The sequence below is a fragment of the Chaetodon trifascialis genome, chromosome 24 (assembly GCF_039877785.1).
Source record: "Chaetodon trifascialis isolate fChaTrf1 chromosome 24, fChaTrf1.hap1, whole genome shotgun sequence".
Taxonomy (NCBI): domain Eukaryota; kingdom Metazoa; phylum Chordata; class Actinopteri; order Chaetodontiformes; family Chaetodontidae; genus Chaetodon; species Chaetodon trifascialis.
In genome coordinates this window covers 2,634,921-2,660,172 of record NC_092079.1, presented here as the reverse complement: position 1 = coordinate 2,660,172, position 25,252 = coordinate 2,634,921, and the positions used below count along the sequence as shown (strand labels likewise).

At 41.3% G+C, this 25,252-nt stretch overlaps 1 protein-coding gene across 1 annotated transcript in view; it reads right to left on the bottom strand.

Annotated features, from left to right (window-relative positions):
* Positions 1-819: 819 nt before the first annotated feature.
* The window catches only part of prkx (protein kinase X-linked), a 37,216-nt gene continuing 12,783 nt past the window's right edge, over positions 820-25,252 (bottom strand). Inside the window, exons 3-8 of the mRNA XM_070957882.1 lie at positions 22,726-22,989; positions 14,904-15,023; positions 7,968-8,063; positions 5,432-5,489; positions 1,546-1,623; positions 820-1,246 (exon numbers count right to left, since the gene is read on the bottom strand). Of these exons, the coding sequence (XP_070813983.1) occupies positions 1,121-1,246; positions 1,546-1,623; positions 5,432-5,489; positions 7,968-8,063; positions 14,904-15,023; positions 22,726-22,989 (742 nt within the window). The 3' untranslated portion in view covers positions 820-1,120. The remainder of the gene's footprint in view (positions 1,247-1,545; positions 1,624-5,431; positions 5,490-7,967; positions 8,064-14,903; positions 15,024-22,725; positions 22,990-25,252) is intronic.

The window sequence follows — 25,252 nt, the reverse complement described above, 5'->3', positions numbered from 1 at the left end:
CGTATCGAGCTCTGAGCGCTGCCAAAACACGGGTTATCACACAGCAGCGCTGTGCCTGAGCGAACCCACCGCTGTTGCTGTGCTGCCAGAGGAGACCTAGTGTCATCGGTGCCCTTTTTTTGACACAGTGCTGTTTTTTGGTCTGAACACCGCAGAGATCCTTTCACAAAAATCACATCGTCGTTTGGATTTAAATGGCAGCAGACATTAAGGTTTATTTTAAAGATCTATACTGTCCCAGCACCTTTCACCAACAGTGACAATGATGATGATGACGACGGGTGAGCGAAAAGTGGTGTGGAAAAGTCTGTTGTAGAGCTGCAACAGGAAGCTAGGGGAAGAAAACTTTACAGGAGGAGACATGGCAGCACATTCAGCAGCCTGTTCTCTACGACAGCGCCTCACATGTACTGAGCGTCCTGTGATTCGGCTTCTATTAGTACTGCATGGAGCGCTGATGATTGAGAAAAGCACTAGTTCAAGCGAACTTTATGTAATTGCAAGACGTCATGCCCGTCACACTGTGAGGTAAGGCACCTTTTTACAAGTGCTACTGGTCAAGATTTTTCAAATTAAGTGGCTGATTCATGACTACATATAGTAGAAGGAGTCTAAAATCGCACATTAATGACTACTGGCCAGCTGACAGTTACAGCACCAGTCTGAAGTCACATTAAATATGACCGCATGGACATTTTTAAAAAGAGATAAAAAATTAAACATGGTAGTATTAAAAAAAGACCTGGTTATAACCTAGAAAGTAACAGTCTTTTGGTTTCAAAGGAACCAGATTTTCTTTCTTTTTTTCTTTTTTTTTTTGCATATGAGCAGGCTCAGAGAAAAAACTGTGATAAAAAATCGAAACAGCAAAGGTTTTGACTTAAGTCAGATAAATAAAAATATAAAAAGCAAATCATCTCTGTGGTATGATACATGTCACAGTATCAATCATTTGGAGTTTGTCTTTGGGGACGGCATTATTACAGATAAAACGTGACTCCCCGCCCCCCAGCTTTGATAAATAAGGATTTTCTCCATGATTGTACTTGTAAAGGTAACTTTACAATATGTCGTGTCAATTCTCAAGATATTCCATCAATAAATAAACCAGGCTGAGCGGTCAGAAGTTCTTGAAGATCTCTAAGTCCTTCTGAGGCACAGGAGGGTCTTTCTTCCAGTCGTCCTCCGGGTAAACATCAAAGTTAGAGGTGTCACCCTCATGGGAAACTTTCGGAACTATGGGGGGCTGTGGAGACAGTAAAACAGTCTGTGTAAGCTCGAGTGCAGAGCTGAAACAATAAAGCTAACGCTACATGACTAAGCTATTACTCTAGTCATATACATGTAATACTAAGAGCAATGGCTATTGGAGAATAGACTGAATTAGCATTAGCTTACCATGTATTAAAGCCATTAACAGGAAGGTAAGACAGGAAAATCAAAGCGATGAGTGTTACATGGAAACCGAAACCACTGAATAATAACTTGATTTGCAGTCGAAGCGAAACAGAGACTGAAAGAAACACTTCTGAAAACCCCTCTAACCTTCAGTTTCCTCAGAGGAACTGCCTCCCAGTCAACCGTCTTGAACCACCGATGCTTCTTCACATCATCTGCTCCATTCTGAAACACAAAACATGGCTATATAAATACTGAAAAACACGGATATGTGAGCACAGACATCCTCTGCATACAGTAATGATGCTTTTATTTTGATTCCTGACATGTAGCATTGATGGCATTGATCTATCCCATTGATAGAGGGAATATTAAATTAAATGCTTCACCTATAAAGATGAATTCTGATGGTGTTTTAATAGTTATGTCAGACTGTATCTGCCTCTCTGTGGACACTAATCATATCCCAGGATGGTCGCGTTCAGCGCTCTTCCCACCATAGCAACAAGCAACATCTGGGCATTTTTAGACATGAAAAAGAAGTGGCAAATGTCATCTGAATGTCATCTTCTGTTTGAAGAAATCTGGGAATAACAACGTCTATGTGTACGTGATATTCATCTCTTTCCTCCTGTGGTTTACTGCCGGTCTCCTTCAGTAGATAGTTAACACAACAAAATGTAAAAAACAAAACAAAAAAAGGTCTGTCTGTATGGAGTCTCGAGAGTGCCCGAACAATTAGACCTTGAGAGTTTTAAAATCCTAATGAATAAATAGATCATCTTTATACTTTTACTGGCTGTTATAGTATTATTAATGAAATCATATTTAAATGATGCATCAATACAATCAAATAAAAAATTTAGCTTCAAATTTCCAAATCAAAACATTTGCCTTTTCTGGTCTTTAAAAGATAAAATGATGAATGATGAATTTGAAAATGGACCACCTAAAAACAAAATTAAGTCCAACCCACTGAGCAGCAGCAGGAGCTCTGATAGGCCAGGCCCAACACTCAGCTCCCGCTAATACATAACAGCTGGCCAATCAGAGCTCCTGCTGCTGCTCGGTGGGTTCAATTTAATTTCAATTTGATTTCATTTTGACTGATCTGAGCTCCCAGCTTGTGCGTGTCAATGAGATATTATCTCATGGTTATGAGGGGTGAAGCGAGCAGTGTGCAGACTTTCTTCAGTCTGTTCCTGCAGCTATAGCTAGCCAGCTGTGTGTCGATATCAGGCTGATGTCTTGGCAGTACAAACAGCAGGAGCAGATAAATTAGGGAGGCCTGCCACTTTCTGCCCTGTATGAGCTCAAACTGAGAATTGAAGTGGGTATGTTGAACTCAGTGGAAGCATCTGGTAATGGCAGTATCCCTATGAGATCAACTGTGTTTTTATTAGCTGTGCTAGCAGTGTGGCTCCAGGGATGCCAATGTTCTTGCTCGGTGCGTCTCTTTGATCTGACTGAAACTGGACAACTATTGGATACACTGTAATGAAATGTTCATCCTCATGGTCCCCAGGGGATGAATCCTGATCACAGTTTCAATTAAACCAGTACAGCAAACTACACATTTCCATCAGCCTTAGCTGTACTTCGTGTTTAGTGCTACTCAAATGATGAAGATACTAAATATTACACCCCCTTAATATCATTATGTTAGCACTGTCATTATGACAATGTGTATGTTGGTGTTTAGCATTTAGCTCATGGCTCTGTTGTGCCTAAGTAGCAGCCACGGCTAGATGCTAGCACGGCTAAAAGACCTTTTGTCTAACGTTGCTTTGTTTTTTTATTGCATAATAATGAGAGCATTGTAAATTACGTCTTTTGTTTAAATGTAGGTCAAAGTTGCTCGAGAAAATCTGTTAATCATGAGACCCCATCCAGACAAAATTGGCAAAAAGGGGTCAACTTTAACTATTTAAGTCGTTTCATTTTTCTTGCCACAATTTTATAACAGGGAAAATTTTTCAGAATAAAAATTTCTCTAAAGCAATTTATTTTATTTATTTGTTTGGGTGAAACTGAATCTTTAAGAACTAAATTGAATGAAACTGACTTGTGTAGTGAAACTGAAATGTTAATTTCAATGTATGTACATACAGTATATATTCAATTATGAATCAACTGCATATTTTTTCACTTTCAGGCTATGAATGCATCATTTAAATGCTGTTTAATTTAAAACATTTGGAAGAACTTCTAATGATTTTTTTACTTTTTGAATTTTGTAATTAAACAGTGACAATGTAAACCATTATCATAGTGGCACATCGCAGCCTCTGTACATCAGGACAGACAGCCTCAGCCTTAATGAGCGCTGTGACTGGAATATTGGCAGCCACAAATCAATATCATCTTGTCTGGGATTATGTGGAGTTAATCACTGGGCTTAGAGAAGTATTTGTTTTATTGAGAGCAGCTCTCAGTCTCCCGCTCCTTTCACTAATGTTAATTGAAATGCTCCAGTCCTCCAGTTTGAATGGAAATCTACACAGCCCCCATTGATGAGTGATGAAGGGGCAGGCTCTCAAAAACATGCTAAATGAACACACTGTTTTCCACGCTGTAATTCCTCCTAGAGATCACTAAAAAAGCCTCTCAACCTCCCGAGGCTGCGCACAGTGAAATCACTCTAAATACTTTTCTTCCACATTCCAAACCTTCTTCTTCTTTTTCCTTTAGGTTCTATAGCATAGTTGTTTGGAAGGTTTATGAGCTCTTTTAATCCCTCTGTCACAATCAGGGGGCACCTCGATACGAGAGATGCATTCATTCCAGACAAGCAGCTTGTCATTGCTGAAAGACACTCACTATATATAAAGTAGCAGTTGGAGCTCCAACGGGAAGGGTCAGTATGGGGTCATAGTGCTAAATGCAGAAATTACTGTTCAATTGGTTATTTGATTCTCTGTTCTGAGCATTTAATGCTCCCTGCCAGAGACCGAGGTACTTAAATTCTTGTGCAATCCTGTTTCAAATAAAGTTAACTATATAGCATGCTCCAGGTTCAGGCCTTCTAAGTAACTTCAGGTTTCCTTTTCCATGTGGTCCATCTATTTATCAAGAAGACGGGAACAAATATTTGACCCAAACTAGGTGCTGGTTAGTGAATGTCGATAGTTTTTAAGTATCCTACCTGTAACAGCTTCAGTTTGATTTCTAATTAAACCATCATAATTGAAGGAGAGTCGAGAGCCATTCGCTTATGACCATGCACTCACAGCACTAAGCTTTACAAGCAGCCCCTGTATCGCTCTCAGGCTGCATCCACAGGGGGCTGGACGCAGCACTGCTCAGGCCTGAAAAAGGTACTTGCTTGCACAGAGCATCTAAAGTCCACTTGGTAGCTTTTTCCAGAGATTCCAATGACATGTCAAGGTCTGCATTATATTTGCATAAGGAGTTTGCTCAGAGTTGTCTCATGTGGCTTAGATCTGTAACTTTGGCCTCATGATTGAGTAGGAAAGCGCTTTGCTGGAGTGCTTTTTCTTAGCTCCACCTCGCTAAAACTAACGCAGAAGTCTTGAATTGCATTGTGTTATCCTGATAGGTGTTTCTAATATTTAGTCTAGCCTGACAGGTTAGCAGTCACACACATTCTGAGTCTTCTGAGGCCACAAGTTCAAGATATTGTGCTGAAAAAACAGTTCTGTGAATGTATTCTCGAACGCTTGAACTTGTTTTGACTCAATAATGGAGTCATGAAAACACTTCCTGAACTTTGTGCCGCTGGGAGGACCAAGTAGATTGCTTCCATTAGGGACTAACAATATTTAGACTACAAGTCAGACATTACAAACAGAAGTAACTATAAGACAGGCATCCATCCTGCTGGAGGTGAAAAACCCAAACAAGCCTTCTGTGAATTCTCTTCACTTATGACTAATTGGAAGCATGTGGAGCTTCAGTCACACTGTGGGCCTTTTCTGCTCCTCAGCTTGTTGACGTCAAAGCACCTACTGAAGGTATGAAATATGGTGAGCTGCCATGTGGTTCAGGGAGACGGGAAGTCTAACCGACTCACCTTCATGTTGCCTAGCCGCCTGGCTCGGTCAATGACCAGAAACTTCTTGATGAGGTCTCTGGGGGGAAAAAAGAAGTGAAGTCAGTGAATCCAAAGCTGTGCAGTGTGGTTCTGAAAAGTGTTTCTCACATAGAAGAACTGCAAGAAGGTCCTCCCCAGCTCTGTCAAAATGATAAATGCATCCTCACCTAAGGTGGCCTGACAGCTGTAAAAGGTGACAAGGGCTGGTGAGTGAGTTGTGTCCCTTTGACAATCTTTTAATTGAAGAATGTAGCACATTTTTTTGCAGACAGGACCTTCCTGAGACTATAACCACATGACATAGACATCCATGAGAGAGGGATGAGGATGATTCACAGGGTTCTTAAAATGGCAGAGTGTAGGCTTTCTGATGAAATGTGATAGCTGCTGACAAACAGAGAGCTTCTGATGAAGGTACCGTATCTCACATCCGAAGAGCTGCCGGCAGGCTCATAAATACAGTGGCTGGGTGTTGATAAGTCAGCTATTTCTCTGTTTTTAGCTAAATCCCTCCTATGCTTTAAGACAGGCCTTTGGAGTGATATGTCACAGAGAAATATTTTAATCAGCTCCGGGGGAAAATATTTGTATTTATGCCTTTTCATGGATTTCATGAAGGGGAATTCATGCGGAAATGATGGCGACAAAACAAGAAGGGAGAGAGGATATAGATAAAAACAAACAAACCAGCCAACTGACAAAGAGAAAGGCAACCCAATATTTTGTGGTTCGTTTTTCCAACAGATGTTTGCTTGTCCCTTCACCAGTTAGGTTTCCCCTTAAAGCCGCACTAATCACTATTCTTATATTAAAAACATTAATTCAAGATAATTATTAGCGACTCTGCATTTCACCCACAGCTCTAAAAAGTGTTTCAGGCTCTTTGAGTGCAGGACCAAACAGCAGACAGACACAGTTAATGCTAGCTGGTAGGGCTATTGAGTCATTTCAAAGTTCAGAGCATATAAGAGCGATGATAAGTCACGATGTTTGGGATTTGACGCTGTGGAAGGAAAACTGTTAGACTCTAATGGAACGATTATGTAACTCTGTCTCTGCTGGATGTGTAAATCGGCAACTGCTCAACATAGCATCTTTAAAAAACGCTAAAATGCTGAATGCTGTGTTCCCAGCTCATTCCACTGTCCCAAAAGTGGACAGCAACTATCAATTAATGCATCTAATTATGGCCTGATAATCCTTCGATGCAGATGAAAAACGACTAACATTTTCTCTTTTAATAGTTATACTCCACAGACTTGGGGAATTATTGTATTATTCATGAAAGAGTAAAAAAGCTCTTTATTATACAAGTGGTTAAGCTTCCCTCTGTTGTGCATATTACAAATGTTGGCCCTACGGTGGCTCCACTGCAGCAGTTCAGGGTTTGATGTCTTGCTCGAGAGCACTGTGACGTGCGTGTGGAGGGCAGGGTTAATGTTACCCATTAAAGTCCCTCTAGCACATTCTTCTAGTCCCCTGGGGAGCCAAAACACGTTTCAGGAATTCCACGCAAGCATCCCACACCATACACACAGCTGAGGATTACATGGAGGTGGTGCAGACGGGCGTGAGGTCAGGTCAACACAATGTCAACATGTCCATAACAAGTCCTTAACTACCAACTAATTTCTTGACTAATGGCTGACAAGGCTTTTACTGCTGGGGTCACCCTGGGACAGCTCTCCAGTCTGTCTGATCGTCTATGCTCGGCAGCAGCAGCTGCTGCTGGAGATGGAGCAGTCTGCCTGCAGTACTCTGTTCAGCCTTTCACTTCTTGATGGATGGGAGTGTGTGACGTGGAACTGTGTAAGAGTGATACAAATGGTAGAAATATTAAAAATCCTTCTGTCTGCTAGCCGCAAGATAGATGGCTTAACAATGGGAAGCTGTGGGTTCGCTGAATTATCAGGGGAAGCAGTGTGTGTCTGGCCTCTCTGGGGCCAGTGTGTCAGGACTGATTGAGTGAGTGCGTACACACTCACATACATACACCCAGAGTGCGCTGAGCCTGTAATCTTGCACATTCCTGCACCCTCCAGCTGGTCTAATGGGCAGTGTGAGCAGTTGATTTGAACCAGTCCAAATCAGCTGGGTGTGTCATTAGTGGCTGCAGGTCAACATGAAGTCCCTCTTAAACTCCAGGGACCTCACTGTCCCGCTGTTACAGGGACGATGCAGCACTTAAGAGACCCCCATCCACTGTATTAAGCTTAAATAGTCATTAAATAGCAGGGATGCTTCGCAAAACACACATAAAACAGAATGTGGTAATTTGGTGATCCTTTTTGACATATACTCAATTGAAAACAGGATAAAAACAATATTTATATATATATTTTTTTTTAGAATTGGGGTTGCTTGGTGCCACACTGAAAAATAGAAAGACTGGGGGGAGATGGGATGTTTTAGGCTATTGTGTTTAAAGTAATCTTTTTGTGACATTAATGTATGACTAAAACGCACACACAGATTCTTGGTGTAACTTGACCCTGGCCCGGCGTCGGGAGCTTACTTGACATAGAAATCCAGATGGCGTGGGAATTCCAGTTTTCCAGCCAGGATCTTCTGATAGATCCCAAATGGATTGTCATCAAAGAACGGTGGGTACCTGTGGAGACAAATAAATGTCATCTGTGGCTCTCTTCTCTGAAGCTGCACAAACACTGTCACAGTGAGCAGACTCAATTTGTGCTCTTCAAAAAACAGCATGATGCAAGGAACGGGTAAAGTAGGTAAGAGCTTACACACATTCACCTGGAGTCTGAACAAAACGGTGAGCGAACATGTGGAGAGGTCATTATTAGGAGTGGGGGGGGAGGTATGACAACTTTCTGCTGGAGACAGAGCAGCCATTGTTCAAAGCTATTTTGATGATTCTGTGTGTGTGTGTGTGTGTGTGTCAGTATTTCTACCACCCACAGGCCTTCTGCTGCTACACTCCACTGAACGCTTTCCCAGCTCTGCTGCTCTTCCCTTTGCCTTAGCCTGGACCAGTCATTACCCACAAATTATATAATGGGACTGGCCTCGAAATGCATTACATACAGAGCAGGCGCATAATCACACCAGTTTGTCACATGCCACTTGCATTCCCAGTGAAAAGCTCCAGAGTCAGGAGACTGTGGGATGGAGGCGTCTGGGAGCACCACAGACTCCACTGTTTTTTATTTTTCTTTCACAAAACTGGTGCCGTTAGGTGGAAAATCTGGGTCACTGTGGCAAAATGGAAGGAGGCTGACATGATATGACCATTTTCTGACTTAAATTGGTGTTTTAAAAGTAGGCATTATTAGTAATTCTAGTAAAGTGACTGGATGACCCCTGCCCATTGATTCATTGATAATGAATACCAATGGATTTTGGGTCTGATGGAGGCTATTCTCAGGTTCAAGCAACACTGTTTAAGATGCTTGCTGCCATGGAGTCTCCAGCAAACTTCGTATTGCATCTGCTGATGTGTTTGTAGCATTGGTGGCGTGATGCCTCTCTCTCTGAAAAAGGCCAATCTTGAGCGTCATTCCAGCTCGAAACATGCTAAACTGAATGAGCTGCGGGGACAAAGTCAACACTCTTCAGCAGAGCTTGTGTGCCCAGCAAGTCGGTTTCACAAGACCACATTGTGACAGAGGCAATGTTATGCTGGCAAGCTTTGTGGCGAGTGAGCTAATAGCTAAGAAGCTAAAACTTCATTCACAGAGAGAATTTGTGAAGGAGCGCCTTGTTGCCACTGCAGAACTGCTGGGACGAAAGATCAAAGCTCTACCGGAGAAGACAGAGGACAGGGCTGATTAGCAACTGACAGTTAGCGGCCCCTGTGTTTCAAACCTACATGGAATTTCTCACACAGAGCAATGGAGGATTTCTCAAAATGGGGTTACAAGGAAAAATAATCCGACATTGCTGCTGGAACAGAACCAAAAATGGAAGCGAAACGCTAAATGTGTGTCTGAAACACACAACCTCACCGCCAACTCTGGGACTCTTCCCCTTGATGAACTTCCTCCTCTATTCTAAACAAAGAAACTCGTTTCAAAGGAGCATGAAGTCTGCTATCGTTTTAATAACCGAAGTTAAAAACTGTAAAAATATTTACTTCTAAAAATGAGCATCAGCTCAGCATGAGCTCCAAGGAGGTTGGCCCTGGAAACCACCTCCCCAGGGATAAACCGACTTTCTCAATCTCCTTCTGCACTTTTGGTGCAACAGGCAGTCATGGAACATGCACAGCTGATTCTTTTGACTGGTGCAGTGCCCTGTCTCTGCTCTGAATCTTCACCTCACATGCCTGCAGCAGCAACAGTGTCTGTTTCCCTGCCTCTGAGCCAACTCAGCCACTGAAATCAAGGTCACGCAAGTAGTACCTTCCTCTCTGCTAACTGGGTGAATTTATGCTTATAACTGGCTTTCACAACCAAATGTAAGTCACATTTATCACTGCTGTTACCAGCTGCTCCAGTGATTCATGCATTTATCCTCTACTTTGCCGCCAACACCTTCATTTATTTGTTCATGGTCTCGTCAGTGTATGTTTAGTTAGTCTTTGTTAGGAGTTGCGGTAATAAATGGTTGGTGTCCTGGTTATTTATGTCTTTCAATTATTTTCACTTACTCTCAGTATGTACTGTTTCCTTGTTCTGCTTTCTAAGCTAAATTCAAGTGATTTTTTTCTCAAAGTTAATTTGTACATTATAAACTCTCTTGCTTGATTACCAAGAGACAGACAGGTTTGGCTGAGTTTGAAATGATATCGCTGGACGAATAATTTAAAGTGGCTTTGCCTAATTACCCTAATTAATGCCATTTCTGCAAACTGGACAAAACTGTCCCTACGCAGATCTGTTGCAACTGTTTCCTTTTGGGAAAGTAAAGCATGTTAGACAGTGTGGGATGTGCTGCAGTTCATTTGTGCAAAAAAAAAAAAAAAAAGCAATGCTCAGTAACCTGGCGCTCTGGATTTTGAAATTTTATGAGCGAGAATGAGAGAAGGTCCTAGTAATGTGGTGAAGTTTTGAAGAGAATGTCAAAGTTGTTCAATCGTCAGTGTTACAAGTTACAAAAATGTTTGCATACCCTATCAAATGTAGTTCATAGACTTTCTTTCACACAAGTGCAACGGACAATGAATTATGACTTAAATGGCTATTTTTACGAAGGTTTTACGAAGTGTTCCTGAGCTCATGTACTAATATCCCTTATATGATCATGTGTTCACAGTGGTGAACCTCGCCCCATCCTTGCTTGTGAACGACTGAGCCTTTTGAGGATGCCTCCACTGTACTCGACTTCAGGGTCCACACATAGAGTGATAAGATGTTACGTTGGGACTCATTGTGGCTCAGTGGTTCACACCGTCTTCTCAAAGGTTCTGGGTTCAAAATCCTGGGTGGGGCAGGGCCTTTCTCTTTGGAGTTTGCATGTTCTCCCCATGTTTGTGTGTTTTCTCTGGGTGCCCCTGTTTCTCCCACCATCAAACACATATGTATTAGGTTAATGCTCATGTCAGTGTCCTTGACCAAGGCATTGGCTTAGAACTGGAGTTGCTTAACCAAGAGTCAGTGTCACTGAGATTAAAAATCTATTTTTCAGGAGTGTCAAATAACACAGTTGCAGAGAGCAAACAAACTTGGAAGATGAAAACAAAGAACAAATCAAAGAATATGAACTCCATGAACATGTAAGAATGGAGACACTGGATTTGATTATGGACATGGTTGTATGTGTTTGGCTATGCCTTTAAATTGGAGTTGGGAAAAAAAAAACAATTTATTAGCAAGAATGGTGAACAAAAAGCGCACTCATAAGGAGTGGAAAGAACAGCAAAAACACAGGAGCTAAAACAAACACAAAACGCACTCACAACGAGTGGAGATAACAAACAAAAGGACACCACATGGTGGGTTGAGGCAGGACAAACGCTGGACGTGGCTGGTAGGCAAAGCTGAGAGCCTTCCTTAAATACTCAGCCCTAATCAGGTGCGCTGCTGGTAGGGTGGAGCCAGCTGAGTGCAGGGACACACCCAGCTAAAACAGACGGGGGAACACACAGATAGACACATAACACTAAGGGAAAAGGGAAAAAGAGTACACCAGGACCAGACAAGTTAGCGGATCCTAACAGTATGAGAGACAGAGAGAGATCCACAGGTGAATGATCTTCCCACCAACTTTTTTTTTTTTTTTTTTTTAATTAAACTGATATTTTCTTTGTGCATAAGAGATTAGAATTGAATGGCAAATTTATTGAGCGCTCTTAATGAGATGGACCACACGTGTTTCATTTTCCTCTTCTTTAATTAAAATCCCAAAGTGGGATTCATCTTTGCGTTAAAATACTTTTTGATGAAATTTATTTCAAAACATTACCATGGAAGTGATCCTGAGCCAAGGCTGACGGAACCACTGTAAGCTGCCGTGGCCATTCAACAAACTGAAAAAGGTCCTCATCTCGGGGGTAAACAGGCCAAGAATTAAGTCATTTTTAGGGCAAGGCCACTTTGGCCTTTTATAAAAACAAATTTATTGGGGCATCATTGCCAAAATGTTGGGCACCAAGGCCAAAACCAATGGTGATGATTACATCTAAAGACAAAACAGTGTACAATCAACAGTTAGGAGACGGCGAATTGAAAAACACATAATGTGTCCTTATGTGGACACATGACTCAGCCTCCTCCGGTTACCTGAGCAAGTTTAGTGGAAGTTGACCATGGGAATGAGAGGCGAACTGTTTAAAAAAATCAAGATTTCTCACTAAAATACATACAGGTTGGTGCATGAGATACATGCCGAATTAAATTTCGACTCATAACACTGTTACTTTGCCGTGTAGCATCAGGTAAAAACGATAAGGTGTGTCCCCTGAATGTGTCAAGAGTGATAGGTATGTACCCAGTGGTAAAATCTGAAATATTACTGAACGCTGTTTACAGGTAAGAGGGAAGTATTTTGGTGTGACGACTTCATATACACAGCCGCGTGCAGAACTTATACACACAATGTGTTTGGTTTCCATTAAGACCAGAAATCTGACCCTGAAGGCAGTCTTATGAGAGAAAACCCTTTTTTTCCAGCTCTCCCTTGGCTTCCTCCCTTGGGGGCCCTGACCCATCACTGAATGTTTTTTCAACTTGTGCGTCACCCCAGAGGAGGACGATCTACCACTGCTGACTTTTCAGAAGCAGCTGCTACATTCTTGGATCAGGACCTCTGACAAACAGCCGCACAATACCACAAGATGAAGAGAGCCCTCCGTCTTGCCTGCTGAGGTGCTGAGGGCAGTGCAGCGGCATCCAGCCTCTGCCAGGACTGCAACACTTCAAAGCCTGTCCTGATGAATGCTAGGAGAAGGTCACAGTCCCTTCACAAATTCAAAGTCAGATCGCTTTACCGAACAGGATATAAAGAATATGGATGCAGGGGTGTGAGCAAGGCAGGTTCACACACATGTGATCTTTCAATAGGACTAGACAAAGGTGCTGCACATTACTTAAAGGGGCAAGGTTTGACCAATGCTGTCCAGATTAAACATGATGGATGGCATATTTGATCAAACTTCACATAGTATCAGGTCCACTACTATTAAAAAACCAATCATATTTTCATTTTGAGATATCTGTAATTTCTGCCCTCATCACAATGCAACGGAGATGAATGGAATTGCAGTTCAATAAGCCTGAGGGTCTGCACCTCTGTCAGTGGCTCCGTGGGGCCGTACTCCAGAACAGCAGTGCTTTGACCTAAATGCTAAATTGTCACCATTGCTGTAGCATTAAAGCTGCACCAATCAATATTGGACATTAACAATGCATGAAACGATCACGAGTGGAACATTAAAGTTGACGCTTGTAGTGATGAACCCATGTATATTTGGCACCCACTCTACAGGTCTCAGTTCTACAGAGGCTCTCTTAGCTCACTGTTTTGGTTTCATGGCCAGCGGCTTTACCTTTTTGGTTCAGTCTCTGGTTCCAAGATGTGCTGTTGCTTGAAGCTAATGAAGAGTGCACCAAAACGTGGTGCGAGGTGTAACATTGGCATTCACATGGAGCAGATAACTGGTGTGTTTTTCCACCGGCTGAAAGACTTTCAGAATTTTTGATAAACACAAACAGGCTAAACTCTGATGTCCTATGTCTTCCTGTGCTGGGGGTTTTGTTTTATCGAAGCGGCGAGGAGTGAGCACTGCAGAAGCTATCAGCGGGGAGCGCAGAGCAAAGTTGCAGCATTTTGGGGGCTGCTCTTTGATGGATTGGAGAATGTGACAAAAACCATCCACTTGACACTTGACACTTGACAGAGTCTCCGGTGAGAGAGAATGGATGCATTTAAATGGAGCAAGAAACAGCATGACAGCGTCCTCTGTGTGTGACTTGGTCCAAATAGTAAATATAAGGTGGTTAAACTGTCTCTTACACTGCCTTTAAGCACATCTCACTATGATAAAAACCAAATACAGATCTCGTCTCTCAGCCCCGATGCATTCACCTGTCACAGATGACCACAAATTAAATTCTGTTTACCTCCACTGTATTAGGGTGGAGGTAGAAAAGAGTATGTTAGACAAGAGTCTTATATAAAAACAAAAACTATTGAATATTGCCAAAAAATACCAGTCAATATTCATGTAAGGCCATGCTATTGGATTCAATGAATTAACAGCTGAATTATGGACTATCACCTGGTGTGTCCCTGCCCCAATCAATGTTTAAGTCATCTCAACCTTCAGGCCTGTTCTCTATGAATGCCAATAAGGCGCACGCATTAATATTCACTGAGAATGACTGAGAACGTTAGAATAAACCGGAGCGCTTTCTGAAGGGGGATCAGCGTCATTGTTCTTCACCTCCAACAATGATTCTCATTCATAGATTAATTTGTCGCAGCTCTGCGGTATTCAATAAGCACCCAATGAATAGATTTCCTACACTGAGACAATAACAGCTATATGATTAATTGATTAATTCTTTTGTTCCATGTACACAGGCTCCTCCACTGCTCTGTTCTCTCACTGAGTTTTACTTGCAGGGCTGTTATGTAGGATTGCATCACTCTTGTACAGGTGCTTGAGTTATTGTGTGATTTTTGTATTGTTTTGAGAGATGATCATCAATTCCAGTCACGTGGAGAGTTGCTTAAAGAGTTCACTGTCTGGGCTTCACAGAGGGATTTTTCACCTGTGTGTGTGAGTTTAGAGCATGAGAAATTCTCTCTGCAGACATTTCTCTGATCTCTCAGATGGGGCTAAGATCTCAGAGATGTTGTGCACAGCAGCAGAACTCACATTTTTCTAGATAAACTGTGTCTTAACAGTATTTGTCCAAAGGGCTGAAATTTAGATGCTCTTTAACAGAGGTGTTGCTCAGTGCTGCTTCACCTCAGCTGCTCTGGAGGAGGAGAGCGCCCCCTGGTGTTTAAAATAGGTTGAGTGTGGTGTGCACTGTACACTTACCCAGCCAACATTTCAAAGACGAGGATGCCCAGAGCCCACCAGTCCACCGCTCGGCCGTGACCTTTGCTTTGGATGACTTCAGGAGCCAAGTACTCAGGAGTGCCACACAGAGTCCAGGTTCTGATCAGATAGAAAGGGACAGGTGTGAAAACACTTGTTAAATATAGGCTGTACATGTGTTAATTTCTCTATTTCCACATGTTTGGGGTTGCTCTTAAATGGTTAGTCAACAAATCTGTAATTAAAGTTATTTATCAAGCACAAACCAAACATTCCCGATGTGGGGTTTCATTTCTCAGGTTTATATGTAAACAACATGATCATTTTACCTTGGGCTCTGGGAAATTATGACAGACACTGTTTACTTGTATATGCATGTTTGCTCATGTCAGTTTAACTTAATTATGTTGCCTTTTTTCTGCTCTATTGTTCTGTAACTATGGCATGTGGAATATGTCAGGCAGGTCAGGGATGGCCAAAATGGAGGCATTGTGGGAGGGTGTACGTTTTCGCTGAAGTAAATTGATGGATTTGTGACTAAACAAAGATGTAATGATGTAATGGGAGAAAGAAAAGGCAAAAAAAATAAAAAATAAAAATTCGACCATGGCCATGACAATGGAGGAAGCTGATGGTGGCGTTACACCAGACAGGACACAAGAGAAAATGCTGAAATCCTAGAAGCAATCTGTGAACCATCTGATGACGTGATTGGAGAAAAATCTCTCTGGATGTTAATCAAAAGAAACGAACACTGGAAAGCATGAAAGAAAAAACTGATAAAGTACAAGTAGGAAATAAGACACTGAAGGCAGGTATTGCTGCAGCGTTACAGTCAAAGATGGTCACTGAACATTCATGATGTGGGGGAGAAAGATGGAGAAAACATCAGGAGCTGGATCACTGATATACAAAGAAAAGTGGCTCCCAAAATTTGTGAGAGTCTGAAGGACAAGGTTGACGTCTTCCATTGCATTCGGCAGTGGCGACAAGACAGTTCAAGAAGATTAAGCACTATCCCGTTTGCAATGAGGCAACGTCGTGATGGAAGGAGGTGAAAGGCTCAAAGGTTCCTTCTCAACAACAAGATAAAGATTACAGAAGCACTATCTGCAGAGGAGAAAGAAGCAAGAGACAAGCTTCGGCCTTTAGTGAAGAAAGCAAGGGGAAGAAAGCAAAGGAGGCTCTTTCCATGGTCCTTTTGTGGAAAACGGAAAAAAAGATTGACAATTCAGAGGCAACAAAAGCGCTGTGTGGAGAAACAGGAGTCCAAATTGCACCTTATCGGCTTAGTTAATTAAGAAGCTAAGTCAAAATTTGCGTTTCATGTGTGGAAATTTTATGTTTCTTATCTTCAAAATGGAACCGTGTGAGGCCGTTCATTCAAGGACATGAAAAACGTGAAAAGAAAATAGGCCCGCTCCTTCTGAAATGCAACCATGAGTCATACGTCTAAAAGACTCGCTCGTTGATTTAATCTTTCTCTGTTGTTCCCCTTCAAGAAAGGGTTCTATCAAACTCAAGAACTATTGGAAGCAATCACACTCAAAATATTATTCTTTTCGAGCTGCCACTTCATGAGACAGTCATAATTTGTTTGAAATCTCTACAGCAGTAAGCTATTTCTTTTAGTCTTTTGCTGTAATCTCACCAGTATTTCAGCCACTGAGCAGTCTTTTTTCCCCTCTATGGAGTTTACATTTAATTCTCTTGATGTCATGTGTATCATCAGGAGGAAGACAATGTTTTTTGTTATGCAAAGAACGGAGTCTGATTTAATTTTACTTAACAATACGTACCGAGGTCCATGTATAATCCTCTGCAGCAACATTAATGAATGTTCTGATGAAAGGTTGGACAGATACCCTCCCAGGCTAAACCAAGCTTCACAGAGTAATAACCTTGTTTCATTGCTCTCCTCCAACCTTTCTTTGACTGATGCATGGCATTTCCTCAACCCTAGTCCAAATAAATTCACATGGGTTAACAGAAGATTAACTTCTATTTTTAATTTCTTCCTCTGACCTTCAATTTGGGAAAAATCCATTGTCCATTATCGGACCGTAGGCAAATGATTTTGAAATCAGGTGCTACCCAGGAGAGCTGTGGTATGAGAGGGTTTTGGAAATTCAACAATTCTCTTTTAAATTTGATCATATGCAAATTTGTCGGCAATTAAGTCTAAGGCACATATTCACATTGTTGATACTGTTAGGATGTTTTACAAAGAAATTAATGGGTCAGTTATAATTAATTTTATACCTCGAAAAGATTCCACATTAATAGAAGGGTCAGGCCAGGTTGCCCACTGCACTATTGTCAATTAATATTGTAAATTACTTTTAAATTACTCAAATTCTGAGGGAATCTCAATTTTTGCTCAGGAGTTACAAATTTCCCAACTGGCGGATGACAAAATGCTTTTTCTTTTAAAAGACAAGAACCAGTAGTGTCAAACAAACTAAACCATTATCTTTATTTGTAAATGATTCAACAGCCACAGAGGTCCATAGAATGTGGATTTTATCTGGAATAATAAATCACATAAGCTTCAAAGATTTGTACTTTCCAATAGTTAAGCAGAAGGAGGTCTTCAAGTCCTGGATTTCATCAAAACTAATAATTCATTTAAGGTTAAGTGCTTAAAAAGGTGTCTTAAAAACCCTTATTCAATTTAGTATTTCATCCCAAATCACATTTTCAACTAAATTGGAGGTCCTTCTATTCTTCTGTATTTTGCCAGATAAATTGCCAAACTGTCAGGAAAAAAAAAAAAAAAAAAATAAATAAATAAATAAATCAGCTGTCAAATGAGCAAAATTCCATCAGCAAGCCCCGTTAGCTTGGAAGCTAATTGTAATATACTTATTAGAAATTGATCCAAAGGCATATGAATCATACTTCCATTGTTTTTTGATGAATTTGGTAATATGCTGTCTTTTTAACAATTTAGGTCTATACACACTTTTCAAATTACTTTTCGAGAATCTATGGCCAAGGCCAAGTAAGCACACTGACCTCAATTCTTCGTACATTATTCTCTTTGCCAATTGAAAAAAAAAAAAAGAAATGTCAGGCAGGTCAATCTACAGTTGGCAGGCCTGGAATCATCAATAGAGACCTACCTTGTATCTCAGGCTATTATGAGGTTAGCAGGTCAGACTGATAGCCAGAGGCCATCCTCATACACACCTTAAATGTGGTCATTAAAATCTGCTAAAACGGAGGTTTCTACTGGATCTTGTGATTGGTGTTGCTGTAGCTTTCCGAATCAGTTAAGGTTGGGCAGGTTGTATTGATGCAGGCAGTACACATGTTCGATTTTCATTTAGCTTCGGGATTGAGTCTTTTTAACCTATCATCAACACTGAGTGTTAACGAGTTCATCTCCAGCAAGTGTATGGTGGGTAATTTTGGTAAAACACACATTTTCAGAATTACCATACTGAAAAATGAACTGAAATAAAAGTTAAATAATAATGCACACCTTTTTTGTACTTGCTCTCTGTTTATCTTTAGCAGAGTGTAATGATTTCTTCTTCTACCTTAAATTAAAACCTGCAACTTGATCAAGTGATATCAAAAGCACTGCAGGACTTTGAGTGAGAACTGTTATTTTTCATCATTAATTAATCTGGCAACTTATTTTCAAAATGAATTAATTGTTTTAATAGCTGCTACAACTTCAGACAAGCACACAGCAGCAAATTCTCACATTTGAGAAGCTGGAACATTAAACCTTCAGCATTTTTTAAGATAAATCAGTTAAAATGAATGATGGGTTGTCAAATTTGTGGGGAATGTTGCGAACATTTGCGAAACAGGCATAAAAGTGCAACTATCTTAAAATTACTTGGAAAGATGGGCAATTTTCATAATGCATGACAATTATTAAAAGTAAGTTGCTCATATTAATATGTAATGTTCAGAACCCCCGTTCTGCTTATGCAAATATATAAGTAAGTAAGTAACTACCACAGTCAGTTATTGTCAGCGTGTTGAGTGGCCATGATTGTTTGTAAGTGATTGCTCTGTATACACTTGTACATTCCACACTGTGTGTAAAATAGAGACTCCAGTTGCACAGGAAAGACAACACCCATAGGTAACGTGATCTGTCCGTGACACCCGACCCAGCCATGTCATCTTTTATAGTACTGCGACGATACTTGATGTGTGGATGCGGGAGAAATAGATCTGGGAGTGTCAGTCACTATTGGCTGGGCGACCACAGGATGAAAGTGTGATGAGGGCGAGAGTCCAAACACAAGTACTGGACAATAAGTGAAGGATGCCTGGCGAGTGTGAACAGCAGGAAGTCTAAAGCAGATTATTTGCCTCTGGCTCGCATCCTTCTGGCTGACAGAACAGCTGATTGACACGCTGTGCATGTCTAACAAACATGCACAGTGTTCTCTGTGAAAACCACTTGTCCTCTGATGAAGAACACTTGGCCCGCCGCCAGCTTTTCATCGTCTGTCACTGATATCACCTGTGTAATGACCTCTTTCGGCCAGTTGCCATGGTGACGGTAATTTGTATGGAAATGATGTTGGTCCTGGTGGAGGATGAAGAGGCTGCTGATGTTGGGGGAATAGAGTGTGGGGTATAGAGCAGGCGTGGCCACGATGGAAAGAAGACACTTGTGTTGTTTCTCTTCAGGGCGTCGTGTGTCATTAAAAAGGGCTCCGTGTTTAAATGTGTTGATGAGTTTGTCCGCCAGCAGGGGACACTGTGGCAGCATGGGGAGGACCAGGCTGTGATGACGCTATATCACGTCCTGAACGGGCAAAGTACAAGAGAGCTAGTGGCAATGAGGCAGTTGTCTTCCTATCGCAGGCAGTTCTGCTGCCCTCCATTTATATAAGTGAGTCACTTGCACATCAGAGAGGTATCTACTCCCCATCTGTTTTGCTCTCCCAGTCTGGGGGAAAATGTAATCTTACTCCATTATGTTTACATGTCAGCGGGGGTCAACGCAGTGCTGGGTGAAACACTTGGGAGAAACACTGCAGTAAGCAAGGCTGCAGTGCAGATATAAAGCCGTCTCTTCTCCTCTACAGAGCATCTTTTCAATTCTACTGAGGTCGCCGGGAGGCCTCGCTCACTGCATATCTAGTTCAGACTAAATGACATCAGTTGGGGGAAGTATGTCCTTCAATGGCACTGCCAGGGGTTTCTTGGAGTTGTGAGGAGACCCTCAAATTCCCAGAAGAAAATATGATCTTTTCAAGGACACTGAACACACAGGAAATGAGCAGGATGCCTTTTCCTCATTCCTCTAATGTCAAACACTGTATTTGCCCACAGTAGTTAAATGTCCACATCAACCATTTAACAAGTTAATCATGTCATGAGGTAATGGGCCAAACTAATTGAATTCAAAGCAGAAATAAAATGTGGCTACCCCAACCAGCAAACAGCAAGAGCCTGAGGGTTCATTGAGCATGAAACAAACCGGTCCATAAAACTTTGATCACGTCGAAAGTCACAGTGTTCCTACCTGGTCTGGACTGTTGTCGCATAAAAATCCCCTGTCACAGCCTCCTCCTACCTCCCACCTCCCTCTCGCCAACAACTTTGTGTCTTTCGTATGTCTTTGCAGCCTTGATACAAAGTTTAAACTCATACTGCTTCCATATCACCGCACACCTTGCCAGCTGCAGCAGGAACTGGGTGCGATTGTAAGATTTCATATTCCCAAGATTCCCAATCAGAAAGGGGTTTCAGACCCTATCAGACAACCCAAAAGGCACTTCCTTTTAAACATATTGAGGGCAGGGATTCACAATGATAACAGCTTTGAATCAAAACAGTGAAGGGCTGCATTGGTGGGGCTGTGAGAGAATGAAATACAACCCAAGAACCCCATTTGGAGTAAATAATAAAAGCTTTTACAGGCGTATCAGATGCCAAAACGCCGCACAGCATTTTGCATTAATCACAGACAGGAAACAACTCCGGAAAGGTTACAATGACAACTATTTTACCTTTCATCTCGATGATCACAAGGTTAACAGCAGAAATACAGCATTCATTTTGAAAGTAATGTTGCTGCAATCTTGCCATTTTGTTATAAGCAAATCACTTTGAGAGACCCATCGAAGTAAAACTGTCCCATATCTCACAAGAAAAAAAAGCAAAAGGTCACACAAAAGTCGAAATTCCATCATGAAAAATATTATTTTGTGGAACAGAACTTAATTTTTTCTCAGATTTAGGTTGTGATTCAAGAAGGGCCTTAACCCCAAGGTTGGGAACCAGTAGCAAGTATCCATATCAGAAAGGGGAAAGACGGGAGAAAGGCTCACTCACCGAAACTTAAACTGATACAAGCCCTAAAAACCAATGGACTAATGTGGAACGGGATGACCTCTGGACTACACCAAGTCTTCAATGTGTTTCTTCAAGTTTAATCAGGAATTTCCACCAAATCCACAACCTACACATACAAACGAAATCGAAATGCCGCCTGCAAAGCACAGCCTGTGAGCGAATGTACAGTATGAGCTCAGACGTACGTTGTGGACTGACAGCTGCTTTGTCATTCCCTTACCACTGACAATTCATCAAGCATCAAACACCATGAGCTGAGAGCGGAGAATCCTCGACTGTTACCCAGCTGCAGCCACACATGCTTCAGGAAGGAATGAAACAGAAGGCAACAAACACCTATAACCCCATAGAATTCCAAAAGTAAAGCCCCTTTAAAAGACGGGCTTCATTACACAATGGTGCTGGGTACTTTTCCATGTTGGTGTCATGTCTGAATAAATGCTCCAGTCACTTTGACGTAAATGTCACGACGGCAAACTGATGAGGTCAAACCTGTGACAAGTATAAACTGAAGGCTGTCACATTAATGGAAAGACCACAGCAGCACAAGGTTATGCACAGAGGTTGTGTCGATTAAACATCTTGTATGACGTCTGCACAAAGCAATTAAAATCAAGTTTAATAAATTATGAAATGCTGTGAACGAGCCAATTGAGACAATTCTTGTCATAAAAAATAGTTAGCCCACTTGCAGCAATTAATATGGCACTGGTTTTCATTAACACTAAAATTGGTGAAATTCTGTCCACTGGGTTTTGAGGTACTCGTGTTTGGAATTGTGGTGCCTCCTATTTGTTGGGATTTTGACTGATCTTGCTCATTTATAATAGAAATGTGTATCTCACGCCAATTTTAGTACTGACGCTGTCGAAAGCCAACAATTTCTATTTATATTATTTTTAAATTTTTTGTTGGTGTGCAAACTTCCAGTCAATGAGACTTCTAGTGTGAGAGGCGAGAGTACTTATTTAATGTATCTCTATGCAATAAACTGTCAGAAATGCCTTTCAGTCGGTGCCAAACCCAATCACATCCAAGTTAAATGTGGCATATGTGTGAGAATTTGCTATATTCCAATATTTTCAGAGGCTGGAACCAGAAAGTTTCTCATTGTTTTCCCCACTAAACCATCAACACAATGAATCCATTATCAACACTGTTTCTACATCACATATCACAACTTGGTGTCCAACAAACAAACCACTCCAGTGTGGACAAAGCTGCCAGATTCATATTATAAATACGTTGTCTTTTCAATCAGAGCTCCTAGAACAGTCTGAGCTCTGACTGAAAATCAATATCATCTTTTAAATCCCTTCTTAAACTTTGTGGTAGTGCACGATTTATTAACTGGTTTTTATTACCCTGTTTTATCTCTCCCCTTGCATATACTGCCAATTTGGTTTGTTTCAGCTCATTTAAACTACTTTATAAATCACTCTGTAATTGTGGTTGTCAAAATCAATACTGATATTATTTCTATCACCTGTCAGAGAGCTTCTTAGCGAAGCCGAAGTCGGTGAGGCGGATGTGTCCTTCGCTGTCCAGCAGGATGTTCTCAGGCTTCAGGTCGCGGTAGACGATTTCTTTGGAGTGGAGGTACTCGATGGCGCATACGATCTCAGAGGTATAGAAGAGGCCGGTGGCGTTGCTGAAGCGGCCACGGCTTCGTAGGAAGCTGAACAGCTCGCCACCCGGCACATAGTCCATCAGCATGTAGAGGAAGCGTTCATCATGGTGGGTCCAAAACCTGAGAAATAACGGGACGCATGAATCAACAAATGCTGAACAGGAAGTAACTTGATCAGTCCACATTTGCCCTACGTGTCCATCAGAGGGTAAAAGCATTAAAGTACCGTCTGACGAGTTGAGGAAATCAGATAAACTGAGAGGCTGTATCAGTTTCAGACTCTTTTATCCCCCAGTGAGGTTTGGAGCAGTGTGCAACAACTATTTCTGCAGGAAGGGCACTTCAGAGGAATAAAAACAAGACAGCACTGTCAGTGATGAAGACGGAGGAGGCTCCAGTGTTTTCCATAAGTGCTGGCTGCCGGCCACAAAGACGATTAGTGGTTCTTTCTTATGCTGCCATTTTATCTCCGCAGTTCCTTTTGCTTTTTTCTGTTTTCTCAAGCTACAGTTAACCTCAATCTACAATCACACTGATCTCCAAATATACAGTACTGCACTAACAACCACGTGCAGGTATTATGACCAGACAACTGTTCAAAGCCGACATAGTTTAGTCTGTTTGACGATGCTTTTTTTGTCACTTGGATCCTTATTTTCAGATAAGTAACCAACTGATAAATAGGTCAGCTTGGCTCATTGCAGATAAATTCTAGTATAGTAGGTGGTTGAGGTCATTTGGAAACACTGTTATCATTTCGTCAATCACGCAACTAATATTTAACATAAAGTATTCGATATTTTTATATTGTGATGTGATAGCACAGTGGCTGCTGTGTCCAATGACAAGATAACACATCAAATTTCCTTTCATTTTCCAACATTCTTGTGTCAGCTACTTTAAAAACATCATTATCGGGTGACCTGGCCTGTTTCACCACACAGCTGAACTGTACGGTGCCTCTGAGCATGAAAAGTAACTGGAGGAAACGCCGCAGCTGAAAAGTTGAACTAGTTATATTACAGAAAGAAATTCTTTGAAACAATGTTAATGAGGTTTGGGGAAGGCGTCTTTGTATCCTCAGCGTATGTGATGGTCTTTGTATGCAACCATGGTCACAGCCTTTTCTTACATGGAAAAGGAGTAAATTTTTGCTAAAATTCTGGAAAAAAGTGGGCTCTCAATTGCTGGAATTTAACCCTAAGTAGTACATATTTCCATATATATTGCCACCTCTGGCTAAGTTGCAGCCAGACCTGCTTAATGTCACCTGAACTAAATTTTTTCAGCACAATAATGTGCTGAAAAAAGCAAAACAGTACGCAGACTATTTTGCTGTGAGTGTATGTGCATAGTTTTGTCAGAACAACGGAGATGGATTAATTTTGCATTACTTGAACAAAACCAAGAAGTTCTTTAAGAGTGCAATGCTGCTGTGAGATGCATGGAATGTTTTGACTGCAACAGTCCTTCCATTGTTTTACACTACGTGAGCTAGCAAAGGCAAATCACCGTTCTCTCAACTCTAACAAGGTGATTCATGAGCTGTCAATCAATTACACATCACAGGCTAGCAGGAAGCAGCATACAGTATCCAGTATAGAAACCACCAAAAACAACTAACATCTATCAACAAACAATTGGCAAATTCATGATTTGGAGTTTCCCTCAGCATTGATCACATCTATGATAGTGTCAGAAAACTGTAAGGTTGCTGTTGTCAGTCTGCAAAGCAACAACTTGGGATGTCCCGATCACGCTTTTTTGCCCCAGAGTCCGAGTCATTTGATTTTGAGTATCTGCCGATACCGAGTCCCGATCCGATACTTCTATAAAACATTATGAAACGAACTAAGAGCAAAGAATAAGATCCAGGATGTCCCTTATTTTTTATTTTATTTTATTTTATTTTTTACCAATGGCTCTTATACTAACATGTAACACTTATGCACAATTGTGCATGCATGCAGTGCAGTGTATTGTAAACTTCTATGAGGTAGCTTGAATTACAATCTCATGTCAGAACAGAACACAGAAATAAAATAAAATTTTCTTCACATTAGGAATAGTGCAACATTACGTAAAGGATAATGCTCAACGAGGTGTCCATTATCAGAAGTGAATTGACGACGCGGAGGCGTGAACCATCCGACGTGAATGAATGGACTTCGCTTTCATTTCTAATAATGGACACCTCGAAGGGCATTATCCCGCTTATATCATGGTCACTTACGAGAGAAATGAAGATTAAATCAATTATTAATACGTTAATGTTGTTTTTTACCGTTAAAATCGTAAGTTTTTCACAAGAAGCGGCTGAGTAAACTATTTAATATCTTTTGTTGTGACACGTTGCCAAGGTAACTGGCTCTGGCCACAGAAC